Genomic DNA, 23469 nt, shown 5'->3' with positions numbered 1-23469 from the left:
TGTGTATGTTTGAGTGCGCTGAAAGACTTTGCTTATTTTCATTAAATTATGCAATTCAGATAATATAGTAACTGGTGAAACGTAGCTCCACTGCTGGCACTTTTAAGTGCAGAAAAGGTACAAGAACAGTCTATCAACTTTGCTAATTTAATAAAAAATCAGTATCAGTAGAACATTATGAAAATGGTGGTTGATAACAATGTACTGATGAACACTCAGGTTGCCTTTTTTTGTTTTTCTTCTGCAGCTAAGAATTGTATTCAGAAAAGCCTTATGTTACTGAACTTTCTGCCTACTGGAACATCATCAAGAGGGTTAACTCTGGTTACTTCAGACGCTCACAGTGTAGCAGCAGGCACTGTCAATTGCTGTGATGATCGGTTACAAAGGCAAAGTTCTATAGTAGAGGCAGATTTTCAAGCATCACCCTCACAGACTGAAGAAGTTCACTCCCCCTCTACAGGGAATGCTCAAGCATTGCATCTGGACACCAAAAAAAAGCACCCCGCAGTCAACCTACAAAAGGAGGTTTCATCAGCTTCTCAGAGTAAACCCCATCGCATTGGTTCACAGAGTGAGGATCCATCTTCCCCTCCACCCCCTTCCACACCTAAAACTCAGTTTAGCCGTGGACGTTTGAGACTGCTTTCTTTCAGATCAATGGAAGAGGCTAGAGCGCTACCCACAGTGAAGGAAAAATATCCTATGTTGAAGAAGATCTTGGATTTTATCAAGGATCAGTCAGTTTCTCACGAGAGGTAATAGACAATGTTCATGTGCAATAGTGGGTTTGAATGATAGTTGAAAAGATGTCAAAGAACATTGGTAAAGCGCCAACTGCCATCAAATTGTATATTTAAAAACTTTAGTCATTTTTTCAAATAGTAAACTTCTTTTTATGGGTATCCCCTTTTGCCCATATACCTTACCTCACAAACACATTTGCATTTGTAGTACTGTCTAATTAACTTTGTTAGGCTATTCATTCCTCAAATACAGGTACTGTTTTATTAGTTTACCAGTGCCCGCATTGCCCACATCTACTAATAGTATAATCACATAGCACGATTGGCTATCTGGAATAGGCCTACCAACAAACCTTTGGGTTTTTCTCCGTATGTTCACTTTAAAATGTCCCTGTCCAGTATCTACAGCAGTGATTGCCACAAAGTGTGATGGCTTGCTTTTTTAGGCTGTCCACTAATCTAACTTTGTTGAGGTTTTTCTCTGTTCATGTCGTGTCCACAATAGATAGGATGACTGTTTGCTGACTTCCATGACCTAACGGAGAAAATGCCTGTGAAAGAAAGTCTACCTTAAATTTTTGAATCTTATAATATCCATGTAGGTGCTAAGGAGGTAGATGGAGGAGCATCATTGTTTACTAAAAATTCAATTAGTAATTTGAACAAGACACAAATAAGTAGGTTGTTTATGACACTCATACTTGGACAGCCACAACATGCCTGTGATCCTCTAGGGCAGAGGTCTTCAAACTGGGGGGGGCGGCCCAGGCACTGGCCAAGAGAATCATCATGCTAATAAGAGAGTGAGCTGCAATAAGCCACTCTGTAATGTGCCACCACTTACATCTGTTGTCACTCATAGCCGTGCTGGGAGTAGTCATCAATGAGGGAGGGCATCAAATAATCCAAACCCTCCCACTCCCGCCTAGCCCCATGTTTTAGTTAAGGAATCACACAGTGGATAGTTTTACACTTTAGTAAGTCCAGGCAGTCCATAGCACGTTCGCAACCATGTATGTGATTGCATTTTTAAAAGGGATGACGTAACATAACTGCAATGTTCAAATATGGTGAGGTATATTTAAACATTGCTCATTTTCTAGGATAATTGTAAAAAAATATTTGCACATTGAGAGTCTTGTTTATTTATTATTTTTTTACACCCGGGGAGGGGAGATGGAGAGGATAGGGTGTGGCATTTGAAGACCACTGCTCAAAGGTAATGATTTTACTAGATTTTGAGACTAAAAACGATTTTAATATTTTAGCCATTTGCAAATAAAAGCATCCATGTTATTCTGACAACAGTGTATTTTTGTGAACACCTTGTGTGATATAACAGCCTGCCAATAAATAAATCCCAAGTAAAACCCGCTCTGAATATTTGCTCAGTTTCTACTTTAACTAGCTTTTAGACCGATTCTGACTATGCCCCATAGAAGGACTGGCTGGACTAGTATACAATCAGTCATGTGTGAGTGGCTCTGGCCTTGCCAGTTCTTAAGAGTTCCATGCCAGCCTGTTTAGTAATTCATTTTCTGTTTTATTCCTGCAGGCCTGTAACTAGAGGAAATGTGATCTGGTGACTAGGTTGTAGATGTTAGTTTGAAATAACTAGATTCTAATTCTGGCTCCACTGATTGTCTTTGTTACCTCTCTCCCCCTCGGTCATCCTTAACTTGGTAAAATTGGGACCACTTTTGAATTATTAAAACTCCATTATGCAATCATATAAAATAGGGAAAAGGACTATCAATTCTACATTTCAAGTGTGTCTCGAGTCACTGACTATTTCTGTGGTCAAGTAGCCTCATAGTGCTGCGGGCAAGTGGATTCTCCTAATCTCCTACTCCAATTTGCAATCGTCTCTGGGCACGTGCTCTATAGCCATTTTGTTTCTGGTCACGGACCAGGTGGCTCCTACTTCCCACATAATCCTAAAAACCTTTATTTGGAGGATTTTTGGTCTAGTGGCGAAGTTGGGGAGTGTCCTCCAGATAGCACAGTTCTTATGTCATTACTAGTGTCATGTCTATTGTACTAATAATCATACTGGTGGTTTTACGGCTATTTAGGGCCTAGGTGTTGAATATGGTGATCTTAAAACCACCAGGTATTTAGTACACAATAGTAGATGGATATAGAATTAAGCTGACTTAGTGCTTGCAATTGAGCAAAAGTAGTGTTTTGTACTAGTCACTGCAATAAATGCTGTAGCAATTATTGTTTCAGCTGTTTTTGGCATCACAAAGTCATATTTTGAAAATTATGCATTTTCTTATGTCATTTGATTGCTTTTCATCATCATGTTGCTTGTGTTGAAGTGTCTTGCAGGTACTTTATTTGCGAAAGGCCCAAGCTCAGAGTATCCTGAAGATGTTAAACATGGTGCGACAGAGTTTACAGTCACTTGGAGAGCCTCACTACTTCCAACCACCTTGCATACTCTTCTTACTTGAACTTTTGAGCTGCCAGAAAGAATTTACAAAGTGAGTCCTTCCTAAGTTAGTGAATGCACAGCTTACAACTGGAGTCTTGAATGTCTGTCTCACAAGAACAGTTATAAGCCACGGTGCATTTGCAGATCCAAAGTTTGATACATTGTTTTAGATTCAGTGACAGGAGTTTACAGCAATAAAAGATTTTTAATGTTGCATCAGTTTTTTTTTATATGGAGGGTATAAAGGTATGTGTATTTTGTTGAAGGAGGCAAATGATTTCAAAATGGGTATTTGCTTTGCAAGCAGAGTGGGTAATCTTTAAGTTTTTGTACTCAAACTGTAACAAAATAGAGAAGGACAGTGGCCATGATCAATAAATATGTATCCAGAAACCATGCAGTTTTATTTGGCATTAGCAGTATGTAATGCATGCTGTTGAAGTCTGCATTTTTAGAATTCTGATGGCCAGTGTTTCAGAAGGAGATTTGTACAGAAGTATTCAATAGTTTCACAGTGAAGCGGACACCTATATGGGAAGCAAGACTAGAAGAAATCTTTGTCAGTTCATGGTAAGAACCAGAACTTCCTTTGTAACCTTTAATTTGATGACTAGATCCACGTTATTTATTTTCTCTTAAAAACACAGAATACGGTCTTATTCGTGACATTCTGCTTTCTTCTTCAGTCTTCACTTGAGCTGCTAAGAATAAGTCATAGCTGCAACTATAAAGTCATTATCCATTTTTTTCAGTCCCCATTTTCATGGAATATGACTATTTATCGGACTTGCGACCTGCCTTCAATGTACTGGACTTATCTGGAAGAGATTAGTTAGTGATAGATTCCTTACCTTAGATTATCCCCAGGCGTCAGACTGGATCCGGAAAGTTTTCATCAGCAGTACCCCTGCACGTCGGTAGGCATCGTCGTATGGCTCCGTGTACGTCGCGGGCGTCGTAGCCGCCGAGATGACTTTGTCGGAGCTACTTAGATGCACCCACGCGCGCTGACGTCAGTTCTTTTTTTTTTCCGTGCCAGCAGCGCATATCCGAGAGAGAGCGGTACCCCTAGTTAAAAGTTTTAACTTGGTTTCTGAGAAGTTGTTTCTCTTGTTTTGTTGAGTACTCGACTCCTGGTGCAGTAGGGATGCCCGGGTTTAAGTCCTGTAGGACCTGCTGTCGGAACATGTCGATAGTTGACCCGCATGACGTGTGTCTCTTCTGCTTGGGGCACGCCCATGACCTCGAGGCGTGCCCCGATTGTCGGGCCATGGCGCCGAAAGCTTTGCGGGAGCGTTCCCGAAAGTTGTTGGAGGTCCGGCAATTTGTTCCGCGCCAATCGAGGTCCCGCTCCCATGGGAGGTCGAGGGACCGGTCGCGGAGCCATCACCATCGCTCGTCGGAATCGGGGACAGGTAAGTCATGGTGACATAAAAAGTCGAAGAAGCGACGTCGCTTTTCCTCTACCCCTCACCAGTCGCGGGGCGCGGTGGAGGGGGTGGGCGGTCACTCCCCCGCAACTCCGATGGAGCCTCCGTTGTTGCCTGCAGCCTACTCGCCCTTTCCAGGCCCGCACGCGACTTCTGACGAGGTGCAGGCCTTCGTGTCTGCCTTGCGCCGTTTGTTTTACCCATCGGGTCCCTCCGGAGCGCCTTCCGGCCGCGCGGACACGGGTGGATCTGCCCCATGCCACCACCTTTGGCCTCGGCTACGCCGGCACCATACCCTGTAGCATCGCTGGCTCCAGCCTCGGCGCCTGATCTGGCCTCGGCGCCAGGTGCGGCGCCCCCACGGACGGCGCCGAACCTGGGTTGGTCTCTTACCCCCGATTCCATTTCTTAGTGGGGAGTTTGTCCCATTTCCCCGGGCACCTCGTCCTTACCGGCCTCTTCAACAACCGGTGGATGAAGGGGAGTACTGGGGAGACACTCTTTCAGCTCAATGCGAGGATGAGCCTGAATGGGAAGGCGACATGGAGGGTCCAGTGGATCTGGATTTCTCTCCACACCCTTGTACACTGTCCCGTTCTGCCGTGGCTACGGAGGAGGTTGGGACTTTTTCAGTGGCGTTGCGTAGGGCGGCTGAAGCTCTTAACCTCGAGCTCCCTTCTGTGCCTAGCAGGACCAATCTCCTGACCGAGGTGCTGCAGCCAGCATCCTCCTACACGGAGCCGCTGCTGCCCTTCATTGATGATGCGCTTACTGACATCCTTTTGAGCACCTGGAACAAACCTAACTTAGGGGTTCCTGTAGATAAGGGTGTGGCACGCCGCCATCGCCTGGTGCCGGGCGACCCCAGCTTTCTCACACAACACCCAACGCCTCGAGTCTGGTTGTCCAGTCTTCTGCCTCGCTGACCGCATTCCCTTCTGCTCCTCCGGAAAAGGAATCTAAGAAACTGGAGCAGTTTCGGAAAAAGATTTTCACTTCTGCCAGTTCTCGGTTGCAAGCGGTGAATACTGCGTGCCTGTTGGGCCGCTATTCACATTCTGTGTGGGACACAGTGGCACAGGTGCTGCCTCAGTGCCCTGTGGAAGCTCGGGTGGTGCTCTCCCAGGCCATTACCGAAGGGAGAGATGCTGCTAAATTTACTATCCGTTGTGGGCTTGACACGGCCGATTCCCTCGGCAGGGCACTTTCCACAACGGTGGCGCTCCACCGTTATGCTTGGCTCTGAACTACTGGCTTCTGCGGGGATGTCCAGAACACTTTGTTGGACATGCCCTTTGGTGGCACACGCCTCTTTGGTGACAAGGCGGATAGCACCCTGGAACACTTTAAGGACTCTCGGGCTACGACCCAGTCCTTGGGTTTCGCCACCACGCGTACTCCCTCGGTGTCTGCTTTTCGCTCCTTTCGAGATCAGGGTCGAGGTGCCTAAGCGCGTTCCTTTCAGACCCGCAGGCCTGCACAGCTGCAGTCTCAGCGCAGCTGTGGACGTGGGACCCGCTGTGGTTGGTCCTAGAGGACAGCGGGCGGGTCAATCCACCACCGCCCCTGCCGCCGCCACCTCAAAACCTTCCTAGTCCGGTGTTTCAGGCCCACCAGACGCCAGTGGGTGGCAGGATTCGCCATCACCTTCCCCACTGGCGCCCCATCACCTCTGACAGGTGGGTTCTGCAAATAGTCCGAAGGGGCTACTCCCTCCCCTTCGAGTCTACCCCTCCAGCCATGCCACCTCAGTACCACCGCATGTCGCGGGATCACTTGTCACTTCTCCAGCAGGAAGTTGCGGCCCTCTTGGTCAAGGGGGCCATCGAGTGCGTTCCGACGCCAGAAGTAGGTCGTGGTTGTTACTCCCACTACTTCTTGGTTCCAAAGAAGGACAAGGGCCTGCGTCCTATCTTAGACCTCCGGAACGTCAATCGCTTCCTCCGGAAGGAGAAGTTCAAGATGCTCACGTTGGCTCAGGTCTTGTCTGCCCTAGACCCACAAGACTGGCTGGTAGCGTTGGACTTGCAGGATGCTTATTTTCATATCCCTATCCTGCCGGCCCACCGGCGTTACATACGGTTCACGGTAGGCCACGAGCACTTTCAGTTCACCGTGCTCCCTTTCAGTCTTACCAGTGCCCCTTGGGTGTTCACGAAAGTGATGGCGGTGGTCGCAGCTCATCTGGGCAGATCAGGGGTTTCAGTCTTCCCCCATCTCGACGACTGCCTGTTGAAGGCGGGCTCGCCCCAGGCAGTCGTCTCCCACCTCCAGACTACGGCCGACCTCCTGCATTTGCTGGGTTTTTCCATCAATGTGCCGAAGTCGCACCTGATTCCCTCTCCTCTTCATCGGGGCGGTGCAGTTTCGGGTTTATCCTCCCGAACAGCGAGTCCGGGACATTTGGGCTATGATTCTGATATTTCAGTCCTGGTCCTGGGTTTCGGTCAGGAACACCCTGAGGCTGCTGGGCCTCATGGCCTCCTGCATCCTGCTGATCTATCGTGCTAGATGGCCTATGCGGGCTCTGCAGTGAGACCTGAAGTTCCAGTGGACGCAGCATCGGGGAAACCTGTCCTCCTACGTCCAGATCTTGGAGGGCACTGCACAGGACAGTGGTGGCTCACAGACCACGTTGGGTCAGCGGCAGATCCCTCTCCCTTCCCCAACCGGAGCACACAGTAGTGACAGACGCGTCCCTCCTGGGATGGGGCAGCCACATGGGAGAGGCGGCGATCAGAGGCCTCTGGTCTCCGGCGGAGTCCAAGCTCCATATCAACCTTTTGGAGCTCAGGGCTATCCTACTTGCACTGAAAGCATTCCTTCTCTCTGTCAAGGGGAGAGTATTGCAGGTGTTCACAGACAACACCACTGCCATGTGGTTCTGCAACAAGCAGGGCGGGGTGGGGTCGTGGACCCTATGTCAGGAGGCTCTTCGTCTCTGGACGTGGCTGGAACGTCAAGGCATTTCCTTGGTGGTTCAACACCTGGCAGGTATTCTGAACGCCAGGGCGGACGAACTCAGCCGTAGGTGCATGTTGGATCACGAATGGCGTCTTCACTCAGAGGTGGCACAAGGTCTCTTTCAGCACTGGGGAGAACCTTGGTTAGATCTATTCGCCACCGAAGAGAACGCGCAATGTCAGCAGTTCTGCGTGTTGGAGTTGCCAAGGCTGCACTCGCTCTGAGACGCTTTTCGTCGCGAGTGGAGTTGCGGTCTATTGTACGCCTTTCCGCCTATACCACTTCTGCCCAGAGTGCTGAAGAAGATCAGACGCGACCGGGCCCAAGTCAATCTTGTGGCACCGGACTGGGCTCGAAGAGTTTGGTATCCCGAGCTACTCAGTATGAGCATATATCCCCCGATTCGACTGCCTCTTCGGGAGGATCTCCTGTCGCAGCAACAGGGGACGGTCCTCCACCCGAACTTGTCCAGCTTCCACCTCCTTGCGTGGAGATTGAGCGGTGACAGCTGATTCCATTTGACTTGCCTCCTGAAGTCTGTAATGTGATTCTGGCAGCCAGGCGTCCCTCCACTAAAATGGGATATGCCTGTCGGTGGAAAACATTTGTGACATGGTGCACAGCGAAAGCTGTAGATCCTCTTGCTGCCCCTCTTTCTGAGGTCCTATTGTTCCTTCTCTCTTTGGCCCAGCAGGGCTCTTTTCTGGGCACTATCCAGGGCTACCTATCTGCTCTTTCAGCCTTTCTTAGGCTGCCTGATCATCCCTTTCTTTTCAAGTCCCCAGTTGTCAATAGATTTCTCAAAGGCATTACTCACCTTTTCCCTCCAATTCCTTTTGTGATGCCTCAGTGGGACTTGAACCTGGTTCTCACATACGTGGTGTGCGCTCCCTTTGAGCCTCTTCATAACTGTCCTTTGCGGTTATTAACTTTAAAAACTGCCTTCCTGGTGGCCATCACCTCAGCTCCGCGGATGAGTGAGTTCCAAGCTCTTTCCTGTAAACCTCCTTTCCTGGCGATTCATCCGGGCAAGATTGTGCTTCGGCCGCGTCCCTCCTTTCTACCAAAAGTAGTGTCTGCTTTTCATCTCCGGCAAACTGGCACTCTGCCCGCTTTCTTTCCGCCTCTGCACCCTTCAAGAGAAGAGGAGAGGCTTCACTTTCTGGACCCAAAACGTACACTTTCGTTCTATCTCAACTGCACGCAACAGTTCCGGGTGGATGACCAGGTCTTTGTTGGCTACGTGGGCGCCAAGATAGGCCGGGCTGTGCACAAGCGAACTATCTCCCGATGGGTTGTCTTGTGCATTAAAGCCTGTTACTCTCTGGCTATAAAGGAACCTCCGGTTGGGCTGTGCGCCCATTCTATCAGGGCGACAGCAGCTATTACAGCATCGGGACGCGGTGTCCCCCTGCAAGACATCTGTCAGGCAGCCACTTGGGCCTCGTTGCATACTTTCACTAAGCACTACTGCCTTGACAGTCTGGTCCGGAGAGACGGCTTCTTTGGCCGTTCGGTTCTCTGTGACTTTCTGGTGTAATCTCCCTTCGCAGACCCACCACCAGGGTTGGTATTGCTTGGGTATGTATTCTAAGGTAAGGAATCTAACATGTCTCTTTCAGATGCACAAGTCACTTACTTGTGTAACGATATATCTGTAAGATATTCGTTAGTGATATATTCCTTACCGCCCGCCCATCCCCCCCGTTCTGCGAACTGTTCTCTAGAGTTCAGGTCATCCCTTTTAGGGCCCTAGTTCTATTGCACCAGTAGTCGGTCTCTGGCATGGGTCTGCGTTCCTGGCACGGACAAGTTGTGTACAGAACTGACGTATGGGCGCGTCTAAGTAGCTCCGAAGACTTCATCTCGGCGGTTACGACGCCAGCGACGTACACGGAGCCATACTACGACGCCTACCGACGCGCAGGGGTACTGCTGACGAAAACTTTCCGATCCAGTCTGTCGCCTGGGGATATTCTAAGGTAAGGAATCTATCACTAACTAATGTCTCTTACAGAGATCGTTACACAAGTAAGTTACTTGTGCTACAGGGTTAAACCAATGAATTGTAATTCCCATCACAATATACCAATGTAAAACTAATACATAACATAAGTTGTGATGCCAAAGACTACCATGAATATACTTGAGCGCTTGCAGTCAATTAGATGAGTATACATTTGTTAAAAATGTTTTCCACTAGTGTTTGCAGTAACCTTAGGCTGACAGATACCACCCCCCACAAACATTTGAGAAAAGGTTTGGTGTGGCGTGGTCTGTTTGTGCTTCTCTCATTTGCTACAGGGGCACTTGTGCAGTGTCCCATAAGAGGCATGCCTTTGTAAACTGCTCCTCTAAAAGCAAACTGGGGTGGGGAGTGGGAGAGGATAAATGGGTGAAACTGCCAGGCTGACACCAGGGCACTTTTTACTGCCGCCTCTTTTTGTAATTTGGGTCTATCAAGTGACTAGGAATTTTTCGTTTTGGGACTAAAGAGTAAAGAGCTCAGGTTTTTGCAGGTGGCCTGCTGTTACTCTTATGAGAGGAAGCACAATGAAAGTAATGTTGCTTTAAATGTTGTGGGTGTTGTAAATTACTGCTGTGACTTACATGCCGGGGACATGAATCAGGAACTGATGGATATCACCATTTGTGCATTGAAGTTGATCTCAGGTGCATGAAATAGTTTGTGGCTCTCAGATACCATGGCCCCCATTACAAGTGGTGAGGAGATCCCGGATTACTAGTTTTGCGGGAAACAAGAACATGAGAAATGTTTGCATTTACATTTTGCCACATAAAACCTTCTAAAATGTGATTGGGGAAAGGGGGCAGTATTTGGGGAAAAATGATGAAACTTTGGACAGAAACCGCATTTTCAAAATAATTTCCCATTTCCACTTATACACTGTATAACAAAGGAATCTTGCACCAGGGAATGGCGATAATCCAATTTATATGAAGAGAGAATTTATATTTCCCTATTGGCGTGGAAGCTAGTATTCTGCATTACATGCTGGTTCAAGGAACCTTGGTCCAATCCCTGCCCTGCGATACTCCGCAGCAATACTTGGGTCGCTAAACCCCGGATGACGTTCTGCCCCCAACTGCTGCCAAACTGTGCCTCACACACAATAGGAGGTTTCACCTGCACCCACAGCTTGTTCTCCAGCAGCTACACACCCAAATTCTCATGCAAATACCAACAACGCCCTCAACACCCCCTCCTAACTCTCTAGCACAAACAATGCCTACAACCCCACCCGACACCACAGGTCAGAACAAACCCGTACATCAACACCCACTCATGTTCATTCTTCTTAACACATGATCACTCAGCAAACACACAACTGAAATGCAGCGACGCAACTGACATCCTCTTCATCAGAGAGACCTGGCTCAGTCCCTCATCATCTGCCGGCATAGCCATGGCAATCCCAACAGGCTACAAGACTGCTTGACAGGACCGCCTTCACAAGCCAGTGAGGAGGACTCGCTATCAAGGAATCCATCAAATGCACAACATCCACAGAGAACACCACCCAGTTCATGGAACATCTGCATTTCATGCTGCACATCTCCAAAACCTTTACCCTGAATGGAATCCTTACCTACCGACCACCCGGATCACAAGTCAACTTTACCAAACGTTAACAACTTTTACAAACCCATAAGTGACTCCGTTGGTCTGCTCACCTTCGACTCCAGAACCTACATTCTTCTCAGTGACCTAAACTTTCACTTGAAAGACTGAAACAACCCCTGCTCCATAGCACTCCTCGAAAGCTTGGGCAACATGGGACTCACCCAGCTCGTCTCAGAATCAACACATATCATAGGACACACACTTGACCCATCATCACCACAAGCAACAGCATCAAACACAACACCACCACACCACTCGCAGGGACTGACCACTCCATCATTCCCTTCCAAATCAACACACCTCAAGTCAACATCCCTACCAGGCTCAGTATTCCAAGCCACAGCTGGGGTAAAATGACAGAAGCAGACTTGCTCAAAGCCAGTTTTATCAACCTAGCCCCACAGACAACCTCGACAAGGAGATCAATAACTGGATCAAGAACTGCCCGGACTCCCTCATACTCATCAAACCCAACAAGCATAGTAGATCAAACAAGCAGGCCAGCTGGTACCCAGAAGTCCTCCGAGACACCGAACAACACTCTAAACAGCTAGAAAGGAAATGGAGAGCCAGCCCATGACACCACCAACAGAACTACCTATAAGGCTGCTCTCTGATGCCATCACCTGCAAATAAGAGACACCAAGAAAAAAGCACGAGTGAACCACATTGAAGGAAGCTCCAACATCTGCAAGGCGACCTTCTCGAATGTCAAGGATTTCATCTCGGCCTAAGCCATGATCAGCAGCATCGTTACCTCCTAATGACTCTGTAATATCCTATCCAACTTCTTCCACAGCAAAATTGCAAACCTCTACAGCAATTGTGCACACCAATCAAACCCCAGAGAACTCAGCTTAGACCTACCTACCACCAACCAAGATGGCCACCTGACCGAATGGTCAACCCTCACCAGACATGGTACAGCTGTAATCATCAGGGCCGGCCGCTCTGCCCCAACTGATCTATCCCCCCACCACATTTACAGCCTGGAAACATCACCAATTAGCACCACTCTGAGCAACTTCATCAACGTCTGCAACTTTCCCAGATGAAAGGAAACTTGCAGAAATCTGCGCCCTCCTTAAGAAGCCAACAGCTGACTGGAATCATCTGTGTAACTTCGACCCATCTCCCTGCTCCCCTGTCCAGCCAAAATGATTGAGATGGCCATCAACAAGCAACTCACAATTCACCTTGAACCTCACCATCTTCTGGATAACACTCAATCAGGATTTAGAGAGAACGACAGCAGCGAAACATCACTCATTGAGGCCACCAATGACATTCAAATCATCCTGAACTGAAGAGAAACATTGCCCCTCTTCCTGCTCGACTTGTCCACAGCCTTTGACACATTTTCCTGCAACACCCTCATCTGAAGGCTTCACAAGATTGGCAAACAAGGATCTGCTCTCAAATGGATCTGTTCCTTCCTCATGGGAAGAACTCTAAGGATCAGGCTGCCGCCCTTCACATTAGAGACCAAGAAACTGATATATGGAATTCCACTGGGATCGTCACTCAGCCCTACCCTTTTCAATATAAACATGACACCACTTGTCAACATCATCCAATCACAAGACATCACCGTCTACTATGCCAATGACACCGAGTTTATCCTCTCCCTGACAGACAAGACAACTACGTCCACAACCAACTTCACCAGCTGCATGACCACTGTAGCAGACTGTAGGCAACTGCCTGAAGCCCAACTCCAACAAGAAAGAAGTACTGGTCTTTGGCAACAAGACCTTCCCATGGGACACCACCTGGTAGTTTTCGAAGCTAGGACCAATACCCACACCCATTGATCACACAAGAAATCTAGAGATCATCCTAGATGACACGCTCCGCATGACAGCTCAGGTCAATGCAGTTTGCGCCTCCGGCTTTCACATCCTTCAGATGCTGAAAAAGATCTTCAAATTGTTGCCACAGAACACTAGGACAGACCATCACACATGTACTCATCACCACAAGGCTGGACTATGGCAGTGCAAGCCACACCGGAATCTCCAAACAACTCCTACACAGACTTCAAATGATCCAGAACACCGCTGCAAGACTCGCACTCAAACTCCCATGTCGGACCCACATCACACTGCAACTCAGGAAGCTTCACTGGCTCCTCATTCACAAGTGCAGCCAATTCAAACTTTTTACACACACATATAAAGCCCTACACAGCACAGGACCCGAATACCTGAACATCCCTATAGACTTTCATCAACCCACCAGAAACCTACACTCTGCCTCACTCTCAATCAAAACTGGAGGTCACTCATTGTCCTACATCACTTCCAAGACACGGAGCAAACTCCCTCAACATATCAAAGCCTCCTCCTCAATTCTTGAGTTCTGCAAATGCTGAAAACCTGCCACTTCGTATAAGTACCTCGGGGACCACACACCTACAGCCCAAGCGCCTGTATACCCACATAACATGAATTAACTATTTTAATGCCTATCCAAAGAGTTAACGCATAATGATAGCCTATCGTCTTGTCACGGAATTGTCGTTCCCTTCTGTATCATGAGTTCCAGTGGGGAAACTCTGACCCAGTTAACTTACTGGATGTAACAAGGTTTCATGTCTATTATTTCTTGTTAGCGATGTCATTGAATGGAATGTCTCAAACATCTGGTAAGAAGCATCCCATATTATGAGCTGGATTACCAAACACTCATTGTGTTGTTCCTTGACTGTAGTAATATTTGTGTCCAAGCAATGGATGAGTTACTCTTTCTGTCCCACAACCATAAGTGTTGTAAAGGAAACAGATGTGTTTCCTTTGCATAAGGGGCATCAGTGTGTTAAAATCAGAAAGAGAGACTTTGATGGAAAAATATGTCATGTGTTCACAGAATAATGTGTCAAAGGCATGAAGTATAAAAGAGTAACACATATTTTCTAATCTCCTTTACTCGTCATGTCATTGTTTTTTTTTCACAACAAGTTTGTATGGTCAAGAGCGGTAGGGGGCCAGGCAAAGCCATGTTCCCCAACCATACAGTATGCATACTTGCTAATAATATGTTGACTTTCTGATAATAAGAAAACAATTAGGAAACAAAAGCAATTAAACAAAATTCTCCAACATAAAACTGTTGTGTCCTGCATCTGATATACAATACAGTACATGCCCAGTTAGGCCACCCTGATCGAATACCTAAGGCTTTACTACTATGTTCATCCCACAATACCTCCCTCCCATCCGGAACTAGTCTATGGAGTTAGTTGGAATAGGTTTTAGGTATATTCCACAGTATTCTGCCAACCTCTTACAGATTTTAGGGTGATTCTGCGGGCACCCCTGGCTTTAAATATCGGTTGCTCTAGCCCCATGCAAAAATCAAGACCCCTCCTCCACACCTCAACCAGTGGCGGGGAGGCATCTTTCCATGCTTATGCAATGTCCCGCTTCGCCATTGTGAGACCCAGGAGCAATAAGTGCCGGTCATGTCATTGTTAGTGGGCAGAATTGTTGTTTGTTCCATCCGTCATACAAATCCTGTATTCTCTTTAATGGTGTGTATCTTTTGCAGCTATTTTGGAAATTTGGAAGGCTGTGGTGCTGAGCTGCACCAAGAGATTCGAGAATCCTACTCCCAGCTGGTATTGCTTCTAGTGAATGCTGTTACAGGATTTTCAAGCATTGGTGACAGGTATTCTGTACCCTTAGTAAATATGCTTCAAGCACAACAATATTTGTCTTAGTGCTACAAAATGTGTTAATGTAGACTTCAAGTGTAAAGAACCTTTCCTATGCAAATTAAATGCAAAGAATAGACAGTCTACCATTGATAAGAAATATTGTTAATGTGTCGTCAATATGCCATGTTTTTATCTTGCAGAACCCCGATTAACATGTTTGCCTATATTATGATTAGGCTGTTTACTTATATTTGGGTTTTATTGAGCGTTATTAAGGTGATGTCTGCCTTTGAAGGGATGGTAATTCAGTTGTTAACAGCGTTTAAGTATTCCTTGTATGGGTGTTAAAGGATTTTGCAAGTTGTTTCCCCGAATCCTGAATCTATCAGAATAGGAATGGCACAAATAAGAAGGAAATATTGGATCATCTGTGTTGAACAAAATAACAAATTCTATGAATATTTAGTTGCTCTGCATTCATGACAAATTTGTAACATCAAGACAGCAGTCACAGTGCTTGTTATTAGGTGGTCTCTGTTTGCAAGATGAACCATCATTTTTCTAAATACATGGTTAAAGCTTCATGGAGGCTCTTGGTGCTCTACTAATCGATCTTACCATCAGAAATAACCAGCATACTGAGAATACACAAGTCAACTAGAAATCCTTCACTACTTAAGATATCCAGCACTTCTTCCAGGCCTAGATATCTAGCACCTCAAACTCAGCCCCACCAAGACACAGAATTCCTGTTATTTGACTAGAGCACCCAGCAACAATTGTCCAAAAATTAGCTTAGTGATAAGAACCGTGGCGGTTTTTAACCTCGACTTTCACCCAGGGCAATGTCACCTAGATTAGATCTGTACACCAAACTCATGGCAATAAAATGTTTTTGTCCTGAACCACCTCTACTAAACAAGAAGTGAAATGTTTACATCCAGAAAGTGACTTCAGAACTTTAATTTGGGCATTTCTATTCTCACATTTGGATGGTGACAACACCCTGCTCCATGTCCTCCGAAATTCCGCATTGACTTCCCTTAAGGGCATACTATTCAAGGAGGCCTCGCTAAGATGACAGCCAGAGCAAACTTCACGGTCTGAGCTCTAGTCTTCACCTGGCTTAATTCGGCGGTATCCTGTGAGCCTGTTCTCCTCCCGGTGTGGTGTGAGGGTGTATCACCCCCCTTTCCTACACGGGGACATTGGGCTGCGAGGAGGTGCGGGTGTCCTGCCCGCTGAGTGGGGCGGCCTCTTCCAGGCCGAACATGGTGGCCCCTAGTGAGGAGCCAGAGGGCAAGATCGATCGCTTACAACTACGTGGGCCTGAACCGCCTGCGTGTGAAGTCACTAGAAGTGCTGTGGTGGTCGGACCCATCCTGTTGACGTGAGAACGAGGAACAACAGCAGTAATACGGGCCCGGTGCTGCCTTGCTCCCCGAAAGCGGACTGCTCCCTTCTGATGTTGCTGAGGCCTGGCAGACCTGCCTGCATCGTCCGGCAAGTGAAGCATTCTGTAAAGGCTAACTCCGCCCTCCCCCCCGGCCCGTACATCCTGTGTGGATTACTCCCCCTTTCCCCAGGGCCCCAGATGGTGTAGTGGACCTGGGGAGAGCCTAGACCTTGACTGTTGGGCCTGGTTTGGAGCTAGGCCACTCTTATATTGGTTGTTGCAGCTGGACTGCAAACTAGGGGCCTGTAAGGAGCAGCCACTGTGGGGGTGGGGGGTAGGTGGGGAGGGCTCCTGTCTGGTGAACACCGACATGCTGAACCCAACCTCCGCAGACAATATTGGTGTGCGGAGAGTTGGCAAGCCCTACCAACCAGTCTAAGTACTGGATGAGGACTGTTGGATTGCGAGGGCCCTCGGGCCAGTGCGGACTTTGACTGATGATGAGTGGGCCCTGAGAGCGGGAGTCAGCGTGGGTGGCTTTGATGTGCCGCACTTGGAGAGGATCACAGCACCTGGTGGAAGTTGTGATGGTGTATCTGTGACTGATCGGAGACTGGTGATCATGTTGGGTCTGTGTGGAAGTTTGTCCAGCTTGGTGGCAGTGGGGGCACCTGTGATGGCCCCCTGTTTGCTCTTGAGTAGCTTGGACTTGAGATTGCTTGTCCTTGGAGTGTTCTGTAATGATGGTGAAGTCACTTCAGCCCAAAACTACCTCCCCAGCTGATTTGGCGGCCTCTCCCAAGGATGGGTAGTAGGCTGGGGGTAGGGGGGTGTCACCTTGCGCAACCTATGGGCGACCCTTGAGAAACACTCAGGTTAGTTTGAGCGGATCCTGCAGGCTATCCTAGAGACAAAAACCACTCTGGAATCCAAAAAAGAGGCTGTCTCTACTTGATGTTGGCCTGCTCTGTGTGGGTTGATGGCTGGTGGAAAGGATGGATGACATTGAGTCGGTCTTGGCTGATATATGTCCTATGCTGCAGGAGCTGCAATCGCAGGTGCATTGAATGAGAGCAGATATTACCTTATTGCAGCTGAAGGGCGCTCAAGGCGCATTAATGTCAGCTTCATGGATTTCGCAGGCTCCTCCAAGACCTGAATGTGGAGCATTTCTTTGAAAAGTGGCTGATGGATTCAGTACTTGGTGGGCACACTGCTTGCCGGGACTCCCACCTCTTAAGGGGGCGCTACCGCAGCCCACGATTGTAAAATTACTTAACAGAGACCGGTACTAGTTTCTGCAGCTCTTCCGGACGAAGGGTCCATGGCAGTTCAGGTGCAACGTCATCACCGCATTTCCAGACTTTATGGCAGAGGTGCAGTGCAGCCGTAGTTCCTACTCAGCCATGAAGGCTCAGCTACAGGGGATTAGGGGTGAACCATTCTGTTTTGTTCCGAGCTAAACTTTGTGTGAGCTATGGGAACTCCACTCACTCACTCACTTCTTTCCGACTCCCAAGGATACCTGGACCTGGTTGCATGCCAAGGGACTGGCTGAGCTGCTGGGGTTGACCCAGAGCTCTGAAGAGTGGTTGACCCCATGGTTGAATCGCTGGCATTCCAAGAGATCAAGGAACAGACTCTCGTATTTGAAGGCTGCTAAGGAGCATGCAAAGGTGGTTGTAACGCCCTGAACGTCTCAGGATCGTTTAACAGACACGATAATGAGAACGCAACCACTTGTGAAGGTTTAGTTATTTTAATGAAGGCAAAAACAATACAAGGAATAAACAAAGGTTATAGTCACTGGAATCCTCCAGGCTAAGTACGTTACCAGCCCACAGCACGGATGGTCCTAACGTCCTCTGCATATACGCCGATCCCGGCGTATGCCAACAGAGGGCAGAAATGAAATGGCCGACAATGCCAATCGGTAGGCTGTGAGGGGCACGAAGAGTGTTGGGGAGAATCGAGGAGTCAGGGAAACACCCAGCCGGGGTCTCTACCTGAAGGGAGCAGCCGCTCAACCTCTTCCTCAGACTGCACCGGGACGCGGAGTCACCTCCTGGTGATGCGTCACCGATACCCCAATCACAAGCAAAGAAGACTGAACCGAGAGCAGCCGCTCGATCGATCCTGTGGACTTCCGAGTCTGTAACGCGGCAAACACCTCCTGGTGTGCGTTACAGCTGGCAGTCCCTGTATCTCTGGTCGGGCTGGGAGTTACGACTCCAACCAGCAAAAGCGCCACTGCGCTTTGACTCAGCAGAGTCAAAAAGCGAAGCTCAATGGTTATCCGGTAGAGCTTCCGGGTCCTTCACAGGTGACGATGGGGCAAGACACGGCCCAGGGAGTAACGACTCGACCTACCTCCGTTCTTGCCTTACTGGAGCACAACTCCGGAACACTGCTCTTCACTAAGCAGGTACGTCGGTGTAAACACAATATCCGACAGCGTTGTACCGCCCGATTCCTCCCTTTATAGGGCGTGTTTTCCTTGAGTTATGTAACAGCTCTCCTGTTTACATAAGGGCGTGTTTTCCTTGAGTTATGTAACAGCTCTCCTGTTTACATAAGGGCGTGTTTTCCTTGAGTTATGTAACAGTTCTCCTGTTTACATAACCTCTCAACCGCTAAGCATCCTGGGAGATGTAGTCCGTTTTCGCTGGTTACCGTTTTCCTCCCCTCTCAGGACAGGAATTCTTGACAGTGGTAGAGGAGGTGCTGCAGCAGTCCCAAAATCCCTTCAAGGTCCTGCGGGCAGGCCCCAAATCTGGCTCTGACTCTGGTGACAGCCAGTGATGGGTCTCTTGGTCTGGCGCTGATCCTATGACTGGCGGATGACTTGCTTTGATTAGAACTGTGCCGCTCATGGGTGGTAAGCTGTGTGTGTTTTGTGGGCTGCTCGAACTTTGAGCGGTATTGGGGGTAGGACAGGAGAGATGGGAAGCGGGTACTTGGCACATGGGGGTTAGAAAGCAGGTTATCACAAACTGTAATGGACTTGAATTCTAAATTTTCATTTGTTATTGTTTTGTTAAAAAAAATTGTATGCATGTGACGGGGCATAGGGGTTCTGCTCAGCCAGGTGGGTGGAGGGGTATTGTTGCTGTTTGTGTTACTAGTTGCCTATACATGATGACCTGGTAGTTAGTCACACTGATGTTTCTCACTCACTTACTGGGGGGCGGAGATAGGGGGCCACCTGCGAGAAGCAGCAGAGCAGTTGAAATGTGCCCTCTGAATGATGTTACGCACAATATATGGGCACATCTGACAGGAATGTGACTCCACAGGGCAACCTCATGCTTGGAACCTGAGGGGCATGGCCCAACCAGTCAAGTGCTACTGCATCAACACTTACCTGAAGCGCAGTGGCACGCACATTGCATCCCTACAAGAAAAAACACTTGATGCGTACAGAGCTACATGCCTTCACATGTAATGGCGGTGCCAGGTGTATGGCACCACGGTCTTGGTCTGTGCTACGGGACTCCTGGTTTGGCTGGCCCCGGAGGTGGGTTTGTGCAGGAGCCCCACAGGGTAGAACCAGTAGGCAGGTATGTAGTGGTGGAGGGGCTCCTGGATGCTATAAGCCTGTCACTCTTGGATATTTATGCTCATTACACTGGGTGAACCTGCTTTTATAGACCTCCGGACTCCGGCACTGTTGTACGACCCCTACTATATGTGGCAGGAATTTTATTTGCGGGTTAGACTGCAGAGGGATCGCTCAGTCCTGCTGCAGGATGGGGTGGCCTGGTGCTGAAACATGCAGCATTTTCGGGACTGGCTGTCTAGTCATGGGGTATGCGACATGTGACGCCTCCAACGACCGGATAATAGCAAATTTTATTTGTATTCCCCAGTTTATGATGTCCACACTTGCCTGGATCTTTTCCTGTTTAGCGGTTCGATCATCCCCTTTGTATTCCATATGGAAAATATGGCGCACACTCTGTCAGATTGTTGTCTGCTCTTGATGGTGCTGACATGGGGGCATGCCCCCCAAGTAGTTTGACATGGAAACTCAAAACTGATTCGCTTCTTGATGCCCCCTTCCATGCGGACTTGGCTGAGCACTTTGTGAGAAGTTGGCCTGATGTATGATGTCACTAGTTCTAGTGTACACCTTATATCAGTCCAAACAACCCTTATGGTGATTGGTTGTAAAGTCAACCTTATAGACCAGCTATCCTAGTGGTAGCATGGACAAGAGCAGTCTTAGGCTAAACTCTGAATGGCATGTGAAGCCAGCTGTGATACCATATATAATCCCTTGAATACCAAATGAAAGGACACCACAACAGATATATATATAAAATAAAGTGTATTTATTCTAGTCAAACCCTCAGCACTCTTTATGAGTTTAGAGGTAAGTACAACACAGTCTTATTTATGCATACATTAAGTCACACAGGTAAGTAATACAGTTAGGCCCTAGGGGCCACGCAAACCATATACTAAGTAAGTGGTATAAGGACCACTGTCACGGAAATAGGATAGGCCTAGGGAATCGCTGGGGCTACACTACACTAGCAACAGTTAGGAAGTGGGAGGCCCACGGGATTCAGGTGCAGAGTGGAAACACTCACGCGTAATGCGTAAAAGTCAATAGAATCACTAGCAGTTAGAAATAAGCAGTTTTAGGACTCTTCTGGTATAGCTAGAAAGTCGAGACTCGGAAACTAGACCCTAGGATAGTCACTACCCTTGTGAGCACCGAAGTACCCAAGTTACCTAGCCCATGGGCTGCGAGTGCATAGGTGTGAACTTGCGTCGGGTTTTGTCGTGGACTTCTATGGATGCCTGAAGGAAAGTTGCTGACAGGCAGTCAGTGAAGAGTGTCCGGTGGATCCCAAGGCTGGGATCAGAAGAGAGGAGACCTGCAAGCAGAAGGGACAGAGTCAAGGTCACTAGCCAGTGACCACGTGGAACCAGGAAGGAACCAGGCGATGTCGTGAAGATTGCAGGTGAAGGTGAAGCTTGTCGTTGCAGCCACGAGGACCAGGGAACGTCGAGGACGACCAGGACCAGGAGGCGAGCTGTCCCACGAAGGCTCTTGCTGTCGGTGGCGTCGAAGTTGGACTAGGACTCACCAAGACTTGGCAAGCGGAACCCACGAAGAACGGAGGACTTGCTTCTGGTGCAGACCAGGAAGGTCTGGGGTGCCTCCCTTTTGCAAGGAAGCGGGAGCCAGTCTGGAGGAGCCAAACCAGCAGTGAAGATTTCTGGATGCGTCGTCACAAAGGCCACTAGCCAACGGGCAAGCACCCGGACAGGTGCGGCAAGCAGGAAAATGCAGAAGGGCCCCACGCAGGACTCGTGGAGTGTGGGGGGCTGATCTTCGGTGCAGATGGTGCTTGGGGTTGGGGCTTCTCAATCCCTGGTGCACAACTTCGAGGGTGCCTCAGAAGCTGCGCTGGAAGATACTCGCCACTTTTCCCAGGTAGCCGGTCCCACGTCTCTCGTCGCCTCCACGGATCTCAGCTCGGCTGTGGATGTGGATCAGGGTCGGAGAAGTCTGGAAGTCAAGGCTCTGGTCGGGCTCTGCAGTCGGTCCCTCGTAGAACTTTAGCAAAGCAAAGGGTAGTCTCTTGATGGTGCCTGTTTGCACAGGGTAGCCACTCCTTGGCCACAAGGGAGATTCTTCAGTCTTCTTCTTTCGTCGAATGTCGAAGGTCCAGAGTTTCTGTTCAAGTTGCAGGTTCAGGATAATCTAATCTCCTGGGGCCCAGCTACCACTCTTATCCAAATCTGGGGGGCTGGGTTACCTGCTAGGTCACGCCTTATGGGTGGGACCTGGGAGGGGGTGGTTACACCCCCTTCCCTTTGTCCAGTTTCGCGGCAGGACTGGGGCTGGAGAGCCCCAGCACCGGTTTGAACTGGACTATGCACGGGACACCTTGTGTGCCCCAGGCATGTCTCATTCTTTTCATTCCTCCCTGCCCCAATACACTAAGGCCTGTCTGGGGTGGTGCTCGCACCTCCCAAGGCAGGAAACCTATTGTCCAAGCCTCCCTTGCCGGGATCACTCCCAGCAGCAGGAGGTCAGACTCGTGTCTGTGGCAGCAGCATCCATTTTGTGATGCTGGGGCTCTGGTTAACTTTAACCGGGTAAGTAGGTTACAACATGTCTTCTCCCTCTAGAAGGGAGGGATAATATCCTCATCCCCAGAAATGGGATGGGGGTATTATTCCAAAGTGTTAGACACCTTACACGACATGTTTTGATAAAGCCAAACCATAGTTACCATAACCGTTTAAGATTATAAGGCACTTTAAGAGTATATGGTAGGCTATATCATAGAACATCTATAAGGACATGGTTCCGAAAGCTGCAGACAGGCTCAGCTCATGCTAGAGCACCATCTCACATGTTACCAAGCACTCTGCCTCCAGGATTGTTAAGGCCTGCCATAGGAGTGGCTGATAGGTACACATGTGTCTATATGTAAGTTAGGTATAGGAATACTACACCTAAGCAAGGGGTGATTACACGACCTTGCCCCAGCTGAGGGATCAGCCAGTTGTGTCATAATGGAAGGCCAGGCCAGGGGTGGCATAATACATGCTGCAGCCCCTGGTAGGCCTAGGGTACACCTATGCCCTGGGTACCTAAGGTACACTGTACAGGGGCCAATAAGGTGATCCTATCCAAATGGGTTATGCACCTAAAGTACATAGTATTAATTTAGAGAGAGAACAGCATGGCTGTGGGTCTGATTAGCAGGCCCACAGCCACATCTAAGTCGAAAACCCGTAAAGCAAAAGCAAAAAGTGGGGGTGAACATAGAAAGCAGACCCTACTCTCCTACACAACCCCCCCACCCCCTCCCCCCCCCCCCCAAACTTGGGGACATTAAACTAACCTTGACCAGTTGAGTCTTCATGTTCTAAGTGGAAATATCTGGAGAGTCCATCTGCATTGGCATGGTCAGTCCCAGGTCTATGTTCCACTGTGAAGTCCATCCCCTGTAGGGAAATGGACCACCTAAGAAGTTTGGGATTTTCACCCTTCATCTGATTTAGCCACAAGAGGGGCTTATGCTCTGTCTGGGCCCAAACCACAGCAAAGGCCTCCCTCTCAATAGCTGACCAACGTTTCTCTCTAGGGGTCAGCCTTCTACTTATAAAAGCAATGGGCTGGTCTTGACCATCTACATTCAGTTGTGAAAGAACAGCTCCC

General features: G+C 48.6%; 1 protein-coding gene across 2 annotated transcripts in view; it reads left to right on the top strand.

Moving 5' to 3' along the window:
• ZZEF1 (zinc finger ZZ-type and EF-hand domain containing 1) overlaps nt 1-23469 on the top strand; it is a 1433434-nt gene that overhangs the window by 650472 nt on the left and 759493 nt on the right. For both annotated transcript variants that reach the window (XM_085649580.1, XM_085649579.1), the window contains 3 exons: nt 248-758; nt 3071-3235; nt 14776-14895. In XM_085649580.1, the coding sequence (XP_085505706.1) occupies nt 248-758; nt 3071-3235; nt 14776-14895 (796 nt within the window). The remainder of the gene's footprint in view (nt 1-247; nt 759-3070; nt 3236-14775; nt 14896-23469) is intronic.

Source organism: Triturus cristatus, chromosome 3_2 (genome assembly GCF_964204655.1).
Source record: "Triturus cristatus chromosome 3_2, aTriCri1.1, whole genome shotgun sequence".
NCBI lineage: Eukaryota > Metazoa > Chordata > Amphibia > Caudata > Salamandridae > Triturus > Triturus cristatus.
This window is presented reverse-complemented; position numbering and strand designations above follow the sequence as displayed.